General features: G+C 43.1%; 2 protein-coding genes across 2 annotated transcripts; both read left to right on the top strand.

Annotated features, from left to right (window-relative positions):
- The first annotated feature begins 115 nt into the window (after positions 1-115).
- Positions 116-6,901, top strand: LOC138946300 (lysozyme 1-like). Its single transcript, XM_070317838.1, has 6 exons — positions 116-139; positions 728-798; positions 1,219-1,350; positions 3,265-3,427; positions 4,588-4,690; positions 5,833-6,901. Exons 2-6 carry the CDS (start codon positions 735-737, stop codon positions 5,998-6,000), a joined length of 630 nt encoding a protein of 209 aa, XP_070173939.1. The 5' UTR covers positions 116-139; positions 728-734; the 3' UTR covers positions 6,001-6,901.
- An 8,836-nt stretch (positions 6,902-15,737) lies between these two features.
- On the top strand, positions 15,738-20,099 carry LOC138946298 (G-protein coupled receptor GRL101-like). The gene is made up of 2 exons (XM_070317836.1): positions 15,738-17,469; positions 19,248-20,099. Exons 1-2 carry the CDS (start codon positions 16,004-16,006, stop codon positions 19,597-19,599), a joined length of 1,818 nt encoding a protein of 605 aa, XP_070173937.1. The 5' UTR covers positions 15,738-16,003; the 3' UTR covers positions 19,600-20,099.
- Positions 20,100-21,848: the final 1,749 nt, after the last annotated feature.

Below are 21,848 nucleotides of genomic sequence, written 5' to 3'. Positions count from 1 at the left end.
CGAGCCTGCGTAAAAAGCAAAACATGTGTAGAATGATGTCATATGCCTGTTTTTATTTTGAGTAGTATATGAGCCTGCGATTTCAGTATAAATGTGCTACCACTTGTACAAAGTGACATACGAGACTTTTGCAGCGCCGGTGAGTGGTTTTGCCTTCTTGTCCATGTGAATTGAAAGGGAGGGGTGGGTGGTAGCTCAGTTGGTAAAGCACTTGACTTGTGATCCGCGAGTCACGGGTTCGAATCGGGACAGACACGGTCAACTTTAATGTCATCTGACAACTTTTAAAGGTCCTGAACTTTTTTTTAAAGAGTAAAAGCCTTGGGTTAAGGTTGTCCTTTTTTTTTTTTGACCTCAGTTGCATGCAGGATGCTTGAACCCATATTTTTTGCCCGATTTTTGTAATTTTTTTTTTTTTTTTTTTTTTTTTTTTTATAAAGGCGGGGAGCATCCTTCTTCAGGTTAAGGTTGTCCTAAATTAAGCCCGAAGTCGACTTTGCAAAAAATCTTCACCAATAATTCGGTGCGAAAGCTTCCTGCGGCGAGCTTCGTGAAGATAACTTCGCAAAGTCGACTTCGCCCAATTAATACATGGCTAAATCTGTGGCAATAAACTGATATATTACACGAGACAGAGGGTGCCTTTAATTGTGTTCTCAGTTGCTTTGTTCTGCTGATGCCAGGAGACAAGAAATTTGCTAACAGTGATGAAAACCTGTTTTTGCAGATTCAGAATGACCATGAACGCTTGCAGTGCCTTAATTGTAGTTCTCTTCAGCTTTGCCTGTTGCATGAAAGGTACGTTTTGCTTCACTTAGTTTCTTTTTAAATGATTAAATAGTTGCTTCTTGCTTCATTAACAAACTTTTCAGCGATTAAATGAAAGTTTATGACAACATGATATTTGATACAATTTGCTGCAAAGAAAAGAGAGAGAGGGGGGAGAGAGAGAGAGAGAGAGAGAGAGAGAGAGAGAGAGAGAGAGAGAGAGAGAGAGAGAGAGAGAGAGAGAGAGAGAGAGAGAGAGAGATCCTGTTATTTTTGATTTTTAAGTGGTACCCCTGAGTGACAGAAAACAACAGAGAAAAACCCACCAACAGTATAATGTCTGCATGCTTATCATATCACCATCAGAAAACAAAAATCCATTCAGTTCAATTCAACTCCATTCTCTGTTTATCCCCTAAAGTAAGTTCTACCGTTCATGTTTTGTTGCAGTGGCATCAGCAGACTCAAAATGCCACGCCAAATCAGGAACTTGCCAAGAGACGAACAGCGCCTCTTGCGGGGGAGTGTACGAGAGGCGGCTTTGCAGTGGCTCGAGTACCCGCGTCTGCTGTGTGCCCATCAGTAAGTCCTCAAGAATACACCACTGTAGGCAGTGGCCCTAGAATGGGTATTATAAGATGTTTGGTGGCTTCATTGGTTTAAACAGTGTTTTATTTTCAAATACAAATTTACAAAGCCATGAAAACAATATGTTTTAACAAAGGAGCACAACAAGATGGTGGCTTAATTGTTGGCGGACCAGCTTTTTTGTTGGTCCGAGGGGACCATAGCGTCTTTTGTTTCATCGTTATTGACCAAGGCAGAAGGCCGAGCTTGATAAAAATGTAACAAAGCGCGTTATGCTCCCCGAGGTCCAACAAGACAATGCTGGTCTCAAAACAATTAAGCCACCAACCATCGTTTTTCGGGTCATCATTTTGGTAGTGCAGCAGTACGCACAATCACCCACTGGGAGACGACTTTTTAGAATGCAATTCGGGGCCCAAAAACGCGTCAGAAGTTCAAATCCATCGCGTCATAATTAAAAATGTGACGTCAAACGTAAACTTTACGTCGCTATTCTTTCAGTGTAAAAATGCACAGAGCTGCCAACATAATTATTTGCGAGGTCAGTCATTTTTTAGCATGTACCTTTTCTTTTAAATGTTTCAAGTTCAAGGCTAATCGTTGCGACATGTGTGATTACACAGCTTAGTTGCAAAATGTTTGTTTGTTTGTTTATTTGTTGCTTAACGTCCAGCCGACTACGCAGAGCCATATCAGGACGAGGAAGGGGGGGATGAAGGGGGCCACTTGTCAAGCGATTCCTGTTTACAAATGCACTAACCCATTACTTGTGTCCCAGCAGGCTTTAGTAAAACTAAATTAATACCTACTGGAAGATTACCAGTTTCCAGTATGTTAAAATAGGCTTAACCTATCTACTGCTGGGCTTACATCAGAACACTAACAGATTAAACTATACATGAATCGCGAGACAAGCGGCAAGAGAAGAGATTTTTTGGAAAAAACACAGGTGAATGAGCAAGAAGGCAGAAAAAAGAAAAGAATTCATGAAGAAAAAGAGAGCATGACAGGAAAGAGGAACCAAAAATCTACCTAACAGCAAACTAGAAAGCTCCTGCGGTTCCAAAAACAGGAGGGGCCTTTAATTTCATAACCGCAGTGCCCCACTGCGGGAAGTTGCAAAATGACCATGAGTCGTAACGGTAATGTCCAACACTGATTGGGCCTTTCAGAGTGAACGTTTACAGTCGTTGTCCTCAGAAACACGAATCCAAAGCCGCGATGGTTCCACAAATCAAACAAGCAGCCTGATTGGCTTTTACTTTGTCAATCCACGTCTCACCTGAAGCCCCAAACCATTGGCAATTTGGATTTGTTACATGTGGACAGTGTTATTTGTTACCAAGCTTGTTATGAATGAAAAGACGTGAACATGATGACAGCAGATGATATTCGCCCTTTAGGATAACTGACCCTCTGAAAAGACCCAACCCCAGCCTTCTGACATCATAGGACAACTGCCCCCAGGACAAATGTTCCCCAGTGTTTGTGTGTGTGCGTGTATGTGTGTGTGTGTGTGTGTGCGTGCGTGCGTGTGTGTGTGTGTATGTGTGTGTGTGTGTGTATGTGTGTAAGTGTATGTGTGTAAGTGTGTGTGTTTGTAAATTACACATTACGACATATGCCAGTAATTCCCCCCCCCCTTCCGCCCCCCTCCCCCCCCCCCCAGCCCGCACACTCCTGAGTGAGCGATTCAGGGCTCATCATGAAGACATCCTATAACGCTACTGACCACGAGTAGATGGTAGCTTGGTATACCCTTCAACATTTCATATTCAACATCACCATTTTTTTTTTACTTTTTTTTTTTATAGCGATTTGACGAAATCCCCGGCTCTTCCTAACGTTGATAACGGTTAACGAAACATGTAGCAAAACCACCGACTGTATAAACTGTCCATCTTGCAGGCGGCGGAGGTTGCACGGCGGAGCAGAAACGTCTAGCGTGTCAGCTGCGCGACTCGAGTAGGGTCGTCGCCTTCGCAACACACGTTTCTCAAATCAGCGACAACGCGACTCCTGACAAAAACCTGAATGACATGTGTACCGGGGGAAGGGCTTCCAGATCCAGGTGAGTATGCTAATAATGATAACAACAACGACAACAATACAACCACACCACCACCACCACTAACAAATCCGATTGCATTTCCGTTCGGAAGCTCACAAAATAATTAATTAGTTTGTTCAACAAAATTGTGATTAAAATCCAATTTACGCAGACAGATTTAATAATGATTGCGTTCACGTGCATCTCCTGAATCAAAAACTGCTATATTTAGTATGTTGTTTTTGGATTGAAAACAAGCTCAAATATCAAAAAACTGTGTTTTATTTAACGATGCATGGATATAGGCCTACTATATGATAAGCATGTTGATCCTAAACATGCTTATTATATATTATATCCATACATTGTTGAATAAGGTACTGTTTAAATTCCAAGTAAATCCATTGTATGGAAATTATCTTCATTTGGCTTGTGTTAACGAGACAATGTGTCAGCGCTTTCTCGGCCGCAAGGCTTTGGCCAGCCTATGATTAAAAAGTCTTGGTAGAAAAGAAAGCAGTGTGTTCAGTTTCATTCTGTGAGCTCCATAGATTGACTTAATGTATTGATTTTGCTTACGCTACTTGTTTTTGGTGCTTTTTTTTGGTGTGCCCTCTAAGTGGCGAGGTACCGAATCGCTCGTGTGTGTGTATATGTGTGTGTGTGTGTGTGTGTGTGTGTGTGCATGCGTGCGTGCGTAGGTGCGTGCGTGCATGCGTGCGTGAGTGCGTGCGTGCATGCATGTGCATGCGTGTGTGTGTGTGTGTGTGTGTGTGTGTGTGTGTGTGTGTGTGTGTGCGTGTGTGTGTGCGTGTGTGTGACAGAGACAAATTCTGAAGAGTTGGGACGGAATGTCACTGACTACAAAGCAGAAATAATTGGCGGCGATATGGGAGGGGTGACTTGGGATTATTATTCATTCAAATGTCCCAAAGGACTTCGCCGGCCTAAATCAAATCTTTGATCTCTCTTATTAAGTGTTCGTCTTCAGGGCCGAGGTCCACGAGAAAGTTACCTACCTGTCGGGAACCAGCCGTGGTGTTGGATTGGTTGAAATTGAGATTTGTTGTAATTTCAACGAATCAAACTCCGCGGTTTGTTCTCTCCCGTTTGGGTGGCACCCACTTTCGGTTCGTGCATACCATCCCAGATATCATAAAGTACGTCTTTCTTTACCACAGTTACAAAAGCACCTGCAGCTGCTCGGCTCCCGGTGGGTCCATCTGCCTGCACGAGAAGCTGCTACGTTACCTGGTTGCCCTCCAGAGCAGCGGTAAAGTCACGGTAAGTGTCATACAACTTAGCACATAAGGCAACAACAAAAAATAGTCTGTTTACGGTATCCCGACCGAGCCTATTTTTTCGCGCGACCCTAGACTTTTTTTTTTGCATTTGGGAAAAGAAAAAAAATCAAAAACAAAAAAATCTTTGGTTTTTTTGGCAAAATAGCTTAAAAATATGTTTTTGGGGGAAAACAAATCCCGACCTACCGACCCTATTTTTTGGGCCTATGTTACCGTAAACAGACTATTTTTTTTTGGGGGGGGGGGGGCCTAATACAAAAAAGTTCGAATGAACGTTCCGAAATCAAGAATCGTTAATAATTTATTTTTAATTAATGATATATTTTTAATTAAATGATATTTAATAATACAAATGTAAGTTTATGAAACGTTTAATTGACACGTGGCAGTTAGAGTGCGTTGGAGAACGAGGAAAGATATATTTTAGGACGAAAGTGGCTTTTATTTTTATCCCAATGCATGTCATTGCATGTCTCAGGTGCCTGGAGATGCATAATTTTCGTTTACTCATGTTACGCATGTCGTATTCACTTACAGAGCTTTGTTCTTTGGTCTTGGTATATCGCTCTGCCTAATTTAATTAATATCATCTACCACACGCAAAAGAAATCGTAACGAGATTGAGATTCAACGTGAGCGCAGTGGTCAGTTAGGGTTATGTTTTGATTCTACGGTTCAACACCAAACGAAACGTTTCTATTTGTTAATGTGAAAGTTCAAATATGACAAATTCTGCCAATGTGAACATTCAAATATAACAAATTCGGCTAATATAAAAACTCAGATACAACCCATTCTGCTTCTTCTTTTTCCTCGTTTGAGGCTTCACATTGAATAAATGTGTGTGTGTGTGTGTGTGTGTGTGTGTGTGTGTGTGTGTGTGTGTGTGTGTGTGTACGTGTGTGTGTGTGTGTGCGTGCGTGCGTGCGTGCGTCAGTGCGTGCGTGCGTGCGTGCGTGCGTGCGTGCATTGAACAAATGTGAATATTCAAATAGGACGACTTCTGCAAATGTGAACATTCTAATACGACAAATAGCTTACTGCTATTATGAGAATTCAAACATGACCCATAATAATTTTCGAATGTTCAAAACTGACCAATTTCCACCAATCGGCTTGCAGATAAACGAGCTTGCCGGAGGCTGTCATAGCTGCAAGTCGTTTCACTACGCAGGATTTGCTGTGGATCTGAATCGACGTGACGGCAGGACTCCTGAATACACCACAAAGTGTAGGCAGATGGGAGGAAAAGCTATCAATGAGGGTACTCACCTTCACTGCCAGTTCTAGAACAACCAAGCTTCAATGGAAACGCGCCCGCGTTGATATCCATTGCGCGATATTGATGTCTATTTCTGTTTGAAATAATGTTCAAGAACATTGTGTCCAAATGTGTTGTTGCAAGGTAAAAAATTTTGCATACGGATAGAACTAAGGCAATGTGTTTAAGCTGAGACAACCTAGTTGCGAAAAAAAACCCCATTGGATTCGTTCCGTACACGTTATTTTCATATTGAAGGGACATAATTACGTTGCAGTCCTGTTTACGGAGATCATTAATCTGGGACACTGTTTTCGAATGTTATCCTCTATGATTTCTTTTGTTCTTTCGAATCAAAAACAAAGAAACAGAGTAATATCACTACAAAAAAGTAAACTTTTAAAAATCAAACATGTACTCACCAGAACGTAGACGCACAAATATAGAAACATGAACAAAGGTACTCACTTACCCTTTGAATTCTGAAATCCCAGTGGCTAAAACCTGTCATTGACATAAATTACACGATGTTGACTAACCGTTCTAATGGTAACATTCAAAATTAGTCTCCAAATAATTACTTTCCGTCTAGATTCAATTACAACGTTATTTCTTTTGAATATAATATTAAGGTTTACTGAATGAATCGTATTTATGTGTTATATATCGTATGGCAGTATCATCGGGTTTGTGACTTTGCCTGAGTTTCACATACTGCTACCAGCAAAGTTTGGTATCTTGCAACAGACTCATTGTGTTTTAAACACTATGATTGAAAATGACTTCTTTTGTTATTACAACATTCATTTAAAGGAAAAGCGGTTATTCAAAGAACTGAACAATAGTGGAAGAGAGGAAAGTATGGACTGTACATCAACGACATACAGAATTGTTTGTTTGCTTTCTCATTTTAAAAAAGATAAATAAATACAACTTGACAACAAATTAGAAGAAGTTTGAGTAACCTGATCGTTACAGACATAACAATAAAACATTTGAGAAAATACGACTTTTTGATTGTGACGTGTTTCTTTTCCTTGGTTTGTGCAAATGGTTTGTGAAAGGAGATTGTTAATAACTTCCTATACTGTTGTCATTCAATGGTTTTCAAGTAGCGTTAATGTCGTTTGGAACCGATGTTCAGACTCTTGGTGAGTTTGGGTAGCGATCTTGAAAAATCATGCTTGACTGGTGATATTGCCTAGCTTTAAGCTAACCATAATCATTGGGATAAGCCGACAATTAAAATGCACTGATTTTGTATCATCAGGTTTCTCGTAGTTGTTCTAGCAAACACACGCACACACACACATCCAGTGACACCCAAACATACACAGACACACACACACACACACACACACACACACACACACACACACGCGCGCGCGCGCGCGCGCCCACACACATCTAGAAACACCCAAACACACACACACACACACACACACATACGAAGACACATATAGACGCACATGCACGCACGTACATACACACATTTTTATTCTAATGTGCATTATATTGTTGTGTAAGGACAGTTGCAAAGTGACATGCACTGTCTTCACCAACTACCCCGGAACGTCGGCCATAAAATGAGCCTTGCAATGAAACAGGAGGAGACATCGATCAATAGAACGTCTTCAACAGACGGGACCGCAGGTGAAACCTAACAAAGATTGCGAGGAAAACGATTGCATTCTCAGTAGAGAAGCGTGACAGAGATGACGTCAATTTCTGTCGGTGTAAACCCGTTCTACCGCCCCAACGGATTACAGTGTTCTAGATGGTCAAACGTGTAGCAAAGACCTGTACGTGTACGTGTAGATATTGCGTCACCCGTGACTCACTTTTTTCCAATGTTCCAAATGCATACGTTGTTTTGCTCCCACCAAGACTGCAGATCTTGGCAAACGCGTGACGTAAAACCTAGATTTGATGACGTTACACGTACACGTTCCCGTACACGTCCTGAAAAGTGCTGATCTAGATCACCAAACAGGACGTTACACCGGTAAACTGAGATGAGGAAAATGACGTCATTCTGTCTTGGTTCAGTATTGGCGTTTTCCCGTAACCTCTTTATAATATCAGTAAGACCTATTCCTTTCTTCTTCAGGTATCCAGATAAATATCGATCTATACAAATGTCCCCCAACAAACCTCCAGCAAGAAGGAAGACCTTCCTAGCTTGCTCTAGCTGTGTAGACAATGTCTGCTGTTGTGCGCAAGCTGAAAGGTTAAAGACGTAACATGAACCAGTTTATCATGAAGTACGGATGAGTAACATAACAGTGTTTTTCTCTCGTACAGGGTCGTTGTCGTAACTTTTCATACAATTAAAACAAAAATGCGCTTACTATCCCAGAATGGTAGGATTAACAGGCGATCTTGCGTCATGTAAAAGTTTCAAGATGTCATGATGCGGCATATACACGTGTTCCTTGAAGAGACTTATTCTTTAAATAATAGCGAAGAAGACATTTTGGCCAAGTTTTCTGGTAAATTCAACCTCGAGAAGCCCAACGCACATTCCCTAAATTGAAATTTAGTGACAAGTTCACTGATAAACTCGAACAAAATCTTCGTATTTATGCAAGTTGGTGAAATAAATGCAAAGCCTGCTGCGTCGAAGCCCCGATTTTGTTCATCGATTTACCTTTTTTTTAGCGCTGGCTATTATCCATAACGCTAGCAGAGGACACCTGTGCTGCCTCAATATTTCTTCTTTCCTCAGCGTTCGACGGCATTCTGGTAATCATCGGTCCACGCTATCCCTCATGGTCTCTCTAACAGGATGAATAATTACTACGCGCATTAAAGGGAAATCTATGAAAACAAGAATACAGAGTTATCTCCCATATGTTTTTCGCTGATTATTCTGATAACAGACGAAAGACGAACGTGCTTGTAGAATGGCCGACTTCGACAGTTATTTCCGTTATGTTCTTCACAGTTATGATAAAGACATCGTTCAAAGGTCAAAACGAGTCGAAATGTTGAGACTGCTGTGGGAAGGAGACCGTCATATTGTTGCATCACTCCCAACTGGTTACGGAAAAAGTCGTCCGCTCCGTAGCCATTTTGTTATGATCACGTGACAAAGTTGATTATTACGTGACACTTTTGCCATATTTAGAGTTGTTTGCACAGTAAATACATCCGCGAAAGATAGCTCGCTTGAAAGTGTCTTACATAACAATTCCTTTCTAAATTTAAAAATTACACAACATCTTGAAAACTCATTATCGACGATCGCGAATCTGCTTATATCAAGAACACATTACGAAAAGCTCTAAATATGTAAAATATCGATTTCCTCTCCAGAGAAGGAAAACAAGGGCATCCTGTCAGGGATAAAGGAAACCCGAAGGGAAGTAACTCATTTTGAACTGAGTTCAGTGTGCGTTCGACGGTTGTGTCACTGCCTCAATATTTCTTCTTTCTTCGGCGTTCGACGGTTGTGTCACTGCCTCAATATTTCTTCTTTCTTCAGCGTTCGACGGTTGTGTCACTGCCTCAATATTTCAATCATGTACAGTATTTAGGCAAACAAATCCAAAAACAGACCCTTTCCTAAATCGTCACTGACTTTCTGTTTTACAGGATGTAATGGTACACTTGCAGAGAGACTGCAACGTTCGATTATTACCAGCCACACACCCATAGCTTACATCCTGTGAAGTGTTCTGTCTATGTTGATGATGAATGTTAGCAAGATTTGCAAGGTACGTACTGCATTTTCTCAGTGCATAAAACTAAAATAACGAATTACAAGAACGCCTGCAAATTTTTTGTTTGTTTGCTTAACGCCCAGCCGACCACGAAGGGCCATATCAGGGCGGTAACGCTTGCAAAGTGTGGTGCCTTGGTTGGTGGTGAGTTTTAAGAATATTCACAGGGAACCTGCGTATGAATTCTCTCAGTGCGTACTGAATTAACGAATTTCGAGGCCGCCTGCAAACTTTTTTCTGTGTGTTGGTGCTGAGTTTTAGGAGGATCAATAGACTAACTGCGTGCGTATTTCTCTTAGTGTTCGCTGAAATAACGGACTTCGAGAACACCTACAAAGCCTTTTCTGTGTTTTGGTGGTAAATGTTTAGATAATTCACCAGGTAACTATGCATTTGTCTTCAGTTGTGCGTACGAAAATAATCAATTTCAAAACGGCCTGCAAAGTTTTCTCTCTGTGTTGGTGGTGAATATTTGACAGATTCGTATGGTAACTGCGTTTTTGTGTATTGAGATAACCAATTTTGGGACCGCCTGCAAAGTTTTGTGTCTGTCTTGGTGATAAATGCTGTACAAACTCTGAAGACGGAATGACTTATTCAGTTTCAGCCATACAGCATGGAACACAAAAGAGAAATACCATTGGGTGTGGTTACGAAAGCGGCATTCTTCGTGTTGGTAGCTACGATGTTCCAACCTCTAACAGCACAGCATACTTCTAATCCAAGCTCTTCCAGAAGCATTTCTCACACTACAACACCTAACAACGACCACGAACAGAAACAGCATACAGCAGTTGTCGTGACATCTTCAAGTGGTGACGTTATCTCCTCTCAGGGTTTTGAGAAAAGTAGAAGTACAAGTTTCACACGAACTGATTTTAGAATTCAAAACAATAACCCTTTGTATATGAGCCACTCAAATATGACGACCATTTCAAGAACTCTGTCTTCGCAAGACGTCTCAGAGAACGTGACGTACGTAGAATCAACCCTAGGCAGTGTGACACTTCCTGCAGGAGTAGTATCACAGTGCTTGAGAAAGAACAGCACGCTTGCTACACTAGCGATTGACATTATAATTTCTGTACCAAGTGTACATCTGAAAATGAGAGACTTTATTGACGGCCTTCAAAATTCATACACAATTGAAAACGAAGAAACACTGGCTAAAATGGCTTTAGAAACCACCACTAAACTGGACAGGACACACGATGATCTTTTCCAGACACCAAGCAGATTTAACAGTGGATCAGAAACAGACAAGAACAGCAAAGATAAAACCAGCAGCGAAAACCACAAGCCAAAAGTCGGCGCAGTCGAGCACATAGCGCACCATTATCCTGCAAGCAGCACAAATAACAGAACAGAAAAGTCAACCACCACTAAACCACCGCAAAACTTCAGCAAAAACTCCAACGCAACCCTTCGCAGTTCTCGTCACAGTCAGAACAAAATCACACGCAGTCCTACAAAGGTGGAACGTAGCACCCACCCATCAGATACCAACAACGCTCTGAACAGTACTGATTCCAGTCAGAACGAAACCACACGCAGTCCTACAAAGGTGGAACGTAGCACCCACCCATCAGACACCAACAACGCTCTGAACAGTACTGATTCCAGTCAGAACGAAACCACACGCAGTCCTACAAAGGTGGAACGTAGCACCCACCCATCAGACACCAACAACGCTCTGAACAGTACTGATTCCAGTCAGAACGAAACCACACGCAGTCCTACAAAGGTGGAACGTAGCACCCACCCATCAGACACCAACAACGCTCTGAACAGTACTGATTCCAGTCAGAACGAAACCACACGCAGTCCTACAAAGGTGGAACGTAGCACCCACCCATCAGACACCAACAACGCTCTGAACAGTACTGATTCCAATCAGAACGAAACCACACGCACTCCAGCAACAACGGATCCTAGCACTCTCCCAGAAGACACAAACACCAGTTCACACAATTCCACTGAAGATGAGGATGACACCCACCACTTTGCAGCGGGGTCCACATGTGCCTTGAGAATAATTGTTCCAGATCTGACTTTCGCCAGAGTGAGGATTCCAAAATTGAACGTGACTTTCTGCACGGGTTCTGGGGATATACTGGCGGTTGAAACGCGAATAGAAATGCTAAAGTATTGTGAAGACACGATACTGTTCTTGGGTACTGGAAAGGACGGTGGTGTTGTTCTCACCTTGGAGGTCAAAGAAGGTGAAGGTCGTGAACGGTTAGGGATGACGGTTTCTGGCGGCGTTGTCTTATCACTGGAACCTGCTTGGATGGGTGAGTGCATGCATTTCCGGTTTTGAGTCCTTTGGCTGTCTGTCTATATTTCTTCTGTTTTTCTTGTTTGGGGTTGGCGGTTGCATGTCTAATAGGTTGTACGAGAACGTAGGCTATGCCTGTCTCATATATTAGAAAATCAAACATAACACCCGTAAGCCACAAAAACAAGAGACCCGGCTGTACAAATCCAAAAGGCACGCAAAATCTAAAAGATTCGAGTCTTCTATATATAGTTTGGACACAGCGCCTTTAACATTTTCTTAACAAACTTAAAGACCTGTACGTAAAGCTTGAAGTTTTTAATTTTGAAACTGTGCCTGGACTTTTGCTTTCATTATTCTTTGTCCTATGTCAGAAGCAGAAGAATGTTTTTCACAAAGGCGCCGGAAGTTGGACACGTATATATACACACACACAAATTTAAACGAAAAACAATCACCATTTTTTGTTCAGGTTCCATCATTCCGCCACCAGATGGTTCCAGAGGGCATGAATTGTTAAACCAGTGGTTCATGCTAAAGGTACCCTCAGGTCACGTGCTCATGGTCAGCCTACATGTACGCGACAACGATGTGATTCTTACTATGCCCTGCAGTAGTGACACTGAGTTACCCTTCATCATCCATTATTCAAATACAACGTCCTTCACAGAACCTTTCACCTTTGCTGAAGAAATGACGAATGCTGTTTTGAATTCGAGCGCGAATTCCACGACGCCTGGCGATAATGCTTCAATCGCGAATGAAAGCGTTGCATCGTCCAACATTCTCTATCTCTTCTCATGTGGCGACAGAGGTTCATCTTTTCCTCGTGTGATTTCAGCAGATGTCTTGATCTTACGCTACAACAAAACCGAAACACAGAACATATTGTTAAGCAGACGCAGATCTTTTTATCTTCGTTACTCTTTGCACGAAGCGTCGAAAGCCGCGCAAGAGACCGCAGACGGCAATTGGCAGTGTTCGGTACCAAACTGGCCCGATTTTAAACACCATTTTCCGTGTGACATACACACACAGTGTGTCAACGGCGAAGACGAACTGCAGTGCGCATATACTACAGAATCTTGCGGCCCTGGATTTATCTCTGTCAATGAAAACTGTTACTTTACTTTAAACAATGACGATGCTATCACGTGGTTGAAAGCGAACGAGGCCTGTGCCGCGCGTGGCGGATATTTGGTGAGCCTTAACTCCCCTGAGGAAATGAATGGGGTCATGAAGCTGCTGGAGTTACGTCCCTTGGAGGAACTCGTTTTTATTGGTCTCCAGCCTGCTAGGGATAGTTTACCCTACATGTAAGTACAATACACCTAAAGGGGAAGCTCATTTATTTATCCATTTATTATGTTAAATTTGTTAATGTATACTTATGTCTTTGTTTGTGTACCTGAAAAAAGTGTCGGCAGGTTTGAAGCTAGTCCAATGATATGGGGTAACTAGGTCGTCTGTATGGTGCCTTTGCTCCAGAATGCATAGTTTAATCAATCAATCAAATTTGATACACAAGATCCTTAATGCGAGTCAGGATAAAAGATTCCAGAACTTGTGTTGCTTATTTTGTCCATTTACAATACAGAATCTTCACCAAGGGAGGCAGACTGTTTCTCACATGTATACTAAAGTTCAAATCTGCATAAAATCTTCATGGAGACGCACTCCAAACACAGCTATTTTTCTGTCATCGCTAAATACACAGGTACAGAAATTCGTGGTTGTGGTCAGACGGCACCATCGCCAACTACGTCGACATCGTGCCAGAGAAAGACATGGCGTGCGCAGCCATCCGAAATCATCACCTTCACAACGACTATTACAACAGCAACAACCACTACGGCAACAACATCACACTGACTACCATCCACTGTAATACTCCTTACAAAGCTCTGGTTCTGTGCGAAGTGGACCGTGAAGACACGCTTGACCAGTCTACAGAGGACAACACACATCTCCTCGAATCTATTTCACTTTCAAAATGGCGTTCTCAGGAAAGTAGCCAAACTCGCTTCATCCAGTGTCCTGCAGGTCACATGACCCACACTGCCTTCGCCTGTGACGTACAGGCCACATGCTTCGCGGAGGACTTCATCACGTGTGACGCACCTGTGACGCCACTTCCGCCCATGTTTAAATGTCTGTGCGCCGACGAGAGGGTCCCCTATAGCTCCGTGTGCGATCACCGGACCGACTGCCGGGATGACAGTGATGAGGATTTCTGTGTCTTCGAGGAGTGCAAGGGGAGTGACAGGTTCAGGTGTTCCTTGCACCAGGTAGGTTAAATTCTAACTAGTGTGACTTCTAGGTGTTGGTTGGTCGGTTGGTTGGTTTGATATTATTGTTTATAGTCCATTCGGCAGTTGCCCCCGCGGGTTAGGGGGAGTCCCATATTGGTTGGGACGAGAAAGAATTTACCCGATGCTCCCCAGCATGTCGTAAGAGGCGACTAACGGATTTTGTTTCTCCTTTTACTCTTGTTAAGTGTTTCTTGTGTAGAATATAGTCAATTTTTGTAAAGATTTTAGTCAAGCAGTATGTAAGAAATGTTAAGTCCTTTGTACTGGAAACTTGCATTCTCCCAGTAAGGTAATACATTGTACTACGTTGCAAGCCCCTGGAGCAAATTTTTGAAATGCTTTTGTGAACAAGAAACAATTGACAAGTGGCTCTATCCCATCTCCCCCCCTTCCCTCCGTCGCGATATAACCTTGAACGGTTGAAAACGACGTTAAACACCAAATAAAGAAATAACTATTCGGCAGTAAATGCTGTTACAGACCGATGTAAGTCTGTTTCCTTTTTCAGTTGACATGGAAAGCTCCATGCTTGAAACTCTTTACAACCAGGTCTATCACTGTAAAAACTAAGGTACTAAAACTTAATCGCTTTCACATTTTGTTCTTCAAATCTTGTTCAAAATCTTGATCTCTTTTAAAACATGAAAAATCTTGTCCGGGGGAACATCCCTGCTTCTAGGAGTTAGATAAGACTGTCTTTAAAAGCAGGCAAAGTGTTCGGGTTTTTTACTGATAAAATAATGTTTGTTTTCTTGTAACTAAATCTAAGATGGTGAGCTGAACTTTTCTGTACACGAGAAATAACATGCCTTTAATCCATGGCGATACGGACTTGATTTACGAAACAAATATCTGTATTCTAAAGTTGTTCAGACACTTTGCCTGTCAAACATTTCCACATTGCATTGATGCTTGTTTCAATGCGAGTGACTTTTTGATATATATACGTAGACGTAACATTGTTAGGTGAACTTGACATGTTTGAACAAGAAATCTAACCTTTTATTTTTTGTGCAAACAGCAATGCGTCCCTCGCAACAAAATATGCGACGGACAACATGACTGCAAGGACGGTTCCGATGAAGGGAGTCAGTGTGAGACTCCCATCACCATGACAACCTCAACTCCCCGGCCTCCCGTCTTCATCGACCTGGACCATAGAGCTACACTAGTCGTCAGTGCCAACGCTTCTCTAGCTCTACGGAACGCATCCCTAGTGTGTCCTGACTCGCATTTCACGTGCTGGCGAAGCAGCAAGGACTGTCTGCCTGTCTTCCTTCGGTGTAACGGGCTTGCTGATTGTCCCGGGCGTGAGGTGATGTATTTTTTGTTTAAATTATCAGATACGACCAGATGACAGACGGAAGCAAAGAAAAAGGTTATCCTTTGAGAAATATTGGAATAAGGAAGCAATACACTGGTTTATATTCAACCCTCCACAGCTGGGGAATTAATACATAGGACCTAGCACAAAAGCTGTTATCATCTGCCGTGAATACTGTATGAAACCTCTGAATGCTCCGTATTGGTTTGCTGTGAGCAACAATATTTTTAAACACGAGGTGATCTACAAATGCTATATAGCTTTTTGGTTTGGTCGTCAAGGCAAAATCTACTGTGAAGTCTGGCAATCAGAAAAACGGTTATATTCCTATCACAGTGTATGCTCTAAAATGCTAATTATTACACCATCTTCCAGGATGAAGTCGAGTGTCAAATGACCACCTGTCCAGGATTTTACCACTGCAGGGGGTCGGGTACCTGCGTCCACCCAGACCACGTGTGCGACGGCCTGTACCAGTGTCCGCAACACGACGACGAACTGTTCTGCTCATTTACATGCCCATTGGGGTGCACGTGCTACGGCTTGTCATTTCAGTGTCACGATGACTTTCAGGTAGAAGTTTACCCACAACTGCGCTACCTAGACGCTAGCAAGTCAGGACTGAGTCTGGGAAACTTGACGAAGAACAGGCAGCTGGTCCATCTCGACCTGTCTAAGAGTGGGTTAAGTGAGCTGCAGAAGGGGGTTCGACTGCCTAACCTAAGATCTTTATATCTTAGTGACAACAGCTTGAAAGTCATACCAGAGGAAGTTTTTCGCGACATGAGAAACCTGCGTTCGTTATCGTTGGCTGGCAATCCTTTGTCGTTGCTGTTTCAGTCACATCGTTCTTCGTCATCGTCGTCGTCTTCTTCTGCAGTTTTGCTCTCCAACCTCAAAACTCTCGACCTTTCGCGTGTACCCATCGCAGAGCTGCAGAAAGATACACTGGTGTCGCTAGGCGCTCCGAACTTGGAGGTTCTAAACTTCACCGACTGTGGAGTTCAAAGCGTGGGGCAATCGTTTCAGGCTCTCAAAAATCTCCGAGTGCTTGATCTCACAGGTTGTCCGATGAGCGAGTTCCCACTGACAGTCTTCAAAGACCTCAACAATCTAGAAACAGTTCTGTCTGACAACTACAAGCTCTGCTGCAGAAGCGTCCTGCCTTTGGGTTTTGACATCAGCGGCCGGTGCGTCTCTCCTGAAGACGAGGTCTCTTCCTGCGACTCTCTGCTTCGTTCTAACTACTACCGCTTCTTCGTCTACACGCTGGCGGCCTTTGCAGTGCTGGGGAACATCGGGAGCATGAGCTACAGGATCTTCGTTAACCGAAGAGACAGCACCCAGACCGCTAGCGTGTTCGTGTCCAACCTCTGCATGGCCAATTTCATCATGGGCGTGTACTTGGTCATAGTCGCTGCGGCCGACTGGAACTACAGAGGGTCTTATGTATCTGGGGACAACGCCTGGAGAAAAGGCATAGCATGCAAAACGGCAGGCTTCCTCTTCGTCCTGTCCAACGAGGTGTCGGTTTTTCTCGTCTGCTTGATGACCTTTGATCGCTACCTCATCCTGCGTCGGCCGCTGAGTGTGTTGAACTTCAAAAAGTGGTCAGCCCATGGGGCCAGCGTGGCTGTGTGGATTGGGGGGTTCGTGCTGGCTGGGGTACCGCTGCTTCCGGTGACGTCACACTGGCGATTCTACAGCCGGTCCGGTCTGTGTGTCCCGCTGCCCGTCAGTCGAGATGATTACCCCGGACATGTCTACGCTTTCGTTGTCTTCAACGTCGTCAAGTTTGTCATCTTCCTCGTCGTCGCCGTCGCGCAGGCTCTCATTTACATTGCGGTTAGAGGCACCAGGTTAGTGAAATGATTCGGAATAACGTGGATCGAGTGTGTTTGTGTGTTTTTCGGCATGTGTGCACGCATGTTTATATTTTTGTTGTTGTAATGGGATTAATGGATGTAGCATTGGGCGTTGAGATGAAGTGTGTATTGCGTATGAATTCTTCAAGTTAAACTCATGCAGTGACGGTTGATAGATACAAGCCAAGAACTGATCAGTTTGGGTTTTGTTTTCCCCCTTTCGTTTGCTCAATCCACCGACATTAAAATAAACGGACCAGCTCATCAGGATGGCATTGACCTTTCTGTCTCTATTTCACGGTTACTCAACTGTTTGTCCTCAGACTTCCCACGACAGCAGCTAGGCAGCAGAAGAAATATCTTGACCCATATTCCATTTAAGTCATCAGGTTTGGTGAGGGAGGCGGGTGGAGGAATGTAGGAAGGAGGGAAGGGGGGTTTGTGACTTCTTCTTCTTCGTTCGTGGGCTGAAACTCCCACGTACACTCGTGTTTTTGCACGGGTGGAATTTTACGTGTATGACCGTTTTTACCCCGCCATTTAGGCAGCCATACGCCGCTTTCGGAGGAAGCATGCTGGGTATTTTCGTGTTTCTATAACCCACCGAACTCTGACATGGATTACAGGATATTTTACGTGCGCACTTGGTCTTGTGCTTGCGTGTACACACGAAGGGGGATAAGCCACTAGCAGGTCTGCACATAAGTTGACCTGGGAGATCGGAAAAATCTCCACACTTAACCCACCAGGCGGCCGCGGCCGGGATTCGAACCCTCGACCTTCCGATTAGGAGGCCGACGTCTTACCACCACGCCACAGCGCCCGTCGGGGGGTTTGTGACAGTACCTTTCTTTCTTTCTTTATTTGGTGTTTAACGTCGTTTTCAACCACTCAAGGTTATATCGCGACGGGGAAAGGGGGGAGATGGGATAGGGGAAAGGGGGGAGATGGGATAGAGCCACTTGTTAATTGTTTCTTGTTCACAAAAGCACTAATCAAAAAATTGCTCCAGGGGCTTGCAACATAGTACAATATATGACCTTTCTGGGAGAATGCAAGTTTTCCAGTACAAAGGACTTAACATACTGCTTGACTAAAATCTTTACAAACATTGACTCTATTCTATACAAGAAACACTTAACAAGCAGGGTCCCCACTGGTTTTTAGAAACAAAATTCCATGACTTTTCCATGACTTTCCATGAGCCTCAATAACATTTTCCATGACTAGATCCACAGGTCGCCATTTCCGAACACGCAAACTTTTTACGTCTTGTCACTGCCAGTTTTGACACTGGCTTGCTTTGCACTGAATTTGAGTCAGTTTCTACGCAGTGTCTCTTCGACAAGCAAGTCAAGCATTTGCTACGCAGTCAGATTATCGGTAATGTTTGCTGGTCCTGTCATTTCAAAGGTTAATTGTTTTTCTTTCTTATTTTTGTTAAATTCCATGACTTTCCATGACTTGAATTGGAATTCCATGACTTTCCAGGTCTGGAAAATTAAAAATCAAATTCCATGACTTTCCAGGTTTTCCATGACCTGTGGGAACCCTGAACAAGGGTAAAAGGAGAAACAGAACCGTTAGTCGCCTCTTACGGCATGCTGGGTAGCATCGGGTAAATTCTTTCTCGTCCCAACCAATATGGGACTCCCCCTAACCCGTGGGGGGTGCGACAGTACCTAAACACGCGAAAAGACCAAGAATGCAGTGATGTCATGTAAACAATGGTTTCTGGTTGATGGCTTATTTTCCTTACTCTTTTCTACCAGGCACTCCATGATTGCCGTCAAGTCCAAAAAGTCCATGGACGCCATCGTGGCGCGTCGCCTGGCGGCAGTGGTGATGACAGACTTCCTGTCCTGGTTCCCCATCGGTCTTCTCGGTGTACTCGCCTCCGCGGGGCTGGCTGTGAGCAGCGAGGTCCAGGTGGTGCTCGCAATCCTCGTGCTGCCGCTCAACTCTGCGCTCAACCCCCTGCTCTACACGCTGAGTATGGCCGCGGACCTGAAGCGCAGTCGCATGAAGGAGAAGATCCGTGTGGACGTGCTGTCCCAAGCTCGGCGGGCTCGTCTGGCTGAGAACGAGACCCGGGCGGTCTCCTTTGCCATCACAAGCATATGAGAGTTACTGTCTTCCTTAATTGCAAGGGTAGAGTCCGACTACAGACTTACTGAAATCTACAAAGGGTAGCGGAACTGGCGGGGAGGGGGCAGGGGGGAGACTGCCCTTCCTCCTGTCCTTTTTACATTTAGTCAAGTTTTGACTAAATGTTTTAACATAGAGGGGGAATCGAGACGAGGGTCGTGGTGTGTGTGTGTGTGCGTGTGCGTGTGTGTGTGTGTGTGTGTGTGTGTGTGTGTGTCTGTCTGTGTGTGTAGAGCGATTCAGAGTAAACTACTGGACCGATCTTTATGAAATTTTTCATGAGAGTTCCTGGGTATGATATCCCCAGATGTTTTTTTCATTTTTTCGATCAATGTCTTTGATGACGTCATATCCTGCATTTTGTAAACGTTGAGGCGGCACTGTCACACCCTCATTTTTCAATAAAATTGATTGACATTTTGGCCAAGCAATTTTCGACGAAGGCCGGACTTTGGTATTGCATTTCAGCTTGGAGGCTTAAAAATTAATTAAAGCCATATGTACTCGATGACTATACACGCTAATTGCTTTACCAACAGCTGGAGACAGACTAAATTAAGTTCCCTGCAAAATATTGTGGTCTAGGACCCCTTAAATGTTGAGATATATTGAATTTTCATTTTGATCTGGATCGTCCTATTTATAGATTTGGCAACACATGTAACGTTGATGCAAGGGAGAGAACACCGCGGCTTTGTTGACATCCTCACTTTTTCAGAGGCTAGAACAAGCTGTAATGCATGTATTATGGTCCGCGCATGGTGACGTATCGTCATTATATGGTCTTATGGTGCGTTTGACATCGATTGTGGGCAAACTACACTTTGTAAACACGGGAGTGCGTTATTAACTTTGGTCATTAAAAATCTGAAAATTGTAATTAAAATTATTTTTTTTATAAAACTATCCAAAATTACGTTTATCTTATTCTTCATTATTTTCTGATTCCAAAAACATATAAATATGTTATATTCGGATTAAAAACAAGCTCTAAAAATTAAAAATATAAAAATTATGATTAAAATTAAATTTCCGAAATCGATTTAAAAACAATTTCATCTTATTCTTTGTCCGTTCCTGATTCCAAAAACATATAGATATGATATGTTTGGATTAAAAACACGTTCAGAAAGTTAAAAAGAATAGAGATATAGAAAAGCGTGCTATCCTTCTCAGCGCAATCGCTACCGCGCTTTTCTGGATTGTTTATTTCACTGCCTTTGCCACGAGCGGTGGACAGACGATGCTACGAGTGTACGGTCTTGCTGAAAAAATGCAATGCGTTCAGTTCATTCTGTGAGTTCGACTGAGCTTGACTAAATGTTGTATTGTCGCCTTACGCGACTTGTTGTTAATTGTTGGTGGAGGGGCGGGACAGGGTGTCTTTTGCCCACACCCCTTTCCAAACTCTGTAGGAGAGCTCAACAACAACAACACCAACACCAACACCAACACCAACAACAACAACAACAACAACATAACGATGACAGATTTGGATATGAAAGCTACCATTTCAATCACTAAAATTAACCAAACCTAACACGCGGAATGTTGAACTAACCAAAAACAACAAGATTACAAAGGGTTCTTTTTGATTGCACTTTTTCGTTCAGATCACGGACTACCAGTGATATGTCACATGTTGTCACACACATGCACATCGTAGATCACTATTCAGTCGTATATTATGATCGCTTGCTTCAACTGATCCACAGTGGTATTGAGTGTATATATGCCTCATAATTAAAGGGTGCAAATATTCCGCAGCCCACGAAAAAAGGGTAATTTGTAAACATCGTCTGCTACAAACTTTTTAGAAGCCATTCCACGCGTGTGCAATGTAGAAAGTGGCACAGAAATTATTGTGAAACATAAGATTCTGTTTGATCAAAAGTATATATATATACGGGTGTTTAAAAACTGGCACATTGATAAAGCAGAACAAAGATTAACGCCTCCCTATTGTATGCATGCACAACATCTACCACAGACAACGAAGAGAGCATCATACAGTGCAGAATAATACTAATAATTATGTCAAGATCCCAGAACACGGCAGGGGCGTACCGCGTAAGCTGTCTAAGGGGAGATAACAAACCTAGTGCCAGTTATATGGAACCGGTCTACATTTAAATCGCTTACGTCCCTTTGTTTTTTCACAACGCCATGAAGCTAAGCTTTATGAGTAAATCATTCAGAAAAGGTCCCTCAGGCAAAAATGTTGC

Source organism: Littorina saxatilis, linkage group LG13 (assembly GCF_037325665.1).
Source record: "Littorina saxatilis isolate snail1 linkage group LG13, US_GU_Lsax_2.0, whole genome shotgun sequence".
Classification (NCBI taxonomy): Eukaryota; Metazoa; Mollusca; class Gastropoda; order Littorinimorpha; family Littorinidae; genus Littorina; species Littorina saxatilis.
Note: the sequence above shows the minus strand (reverse complement) of the source record. Positions and strands in the feature narration are given on the sequence as shown.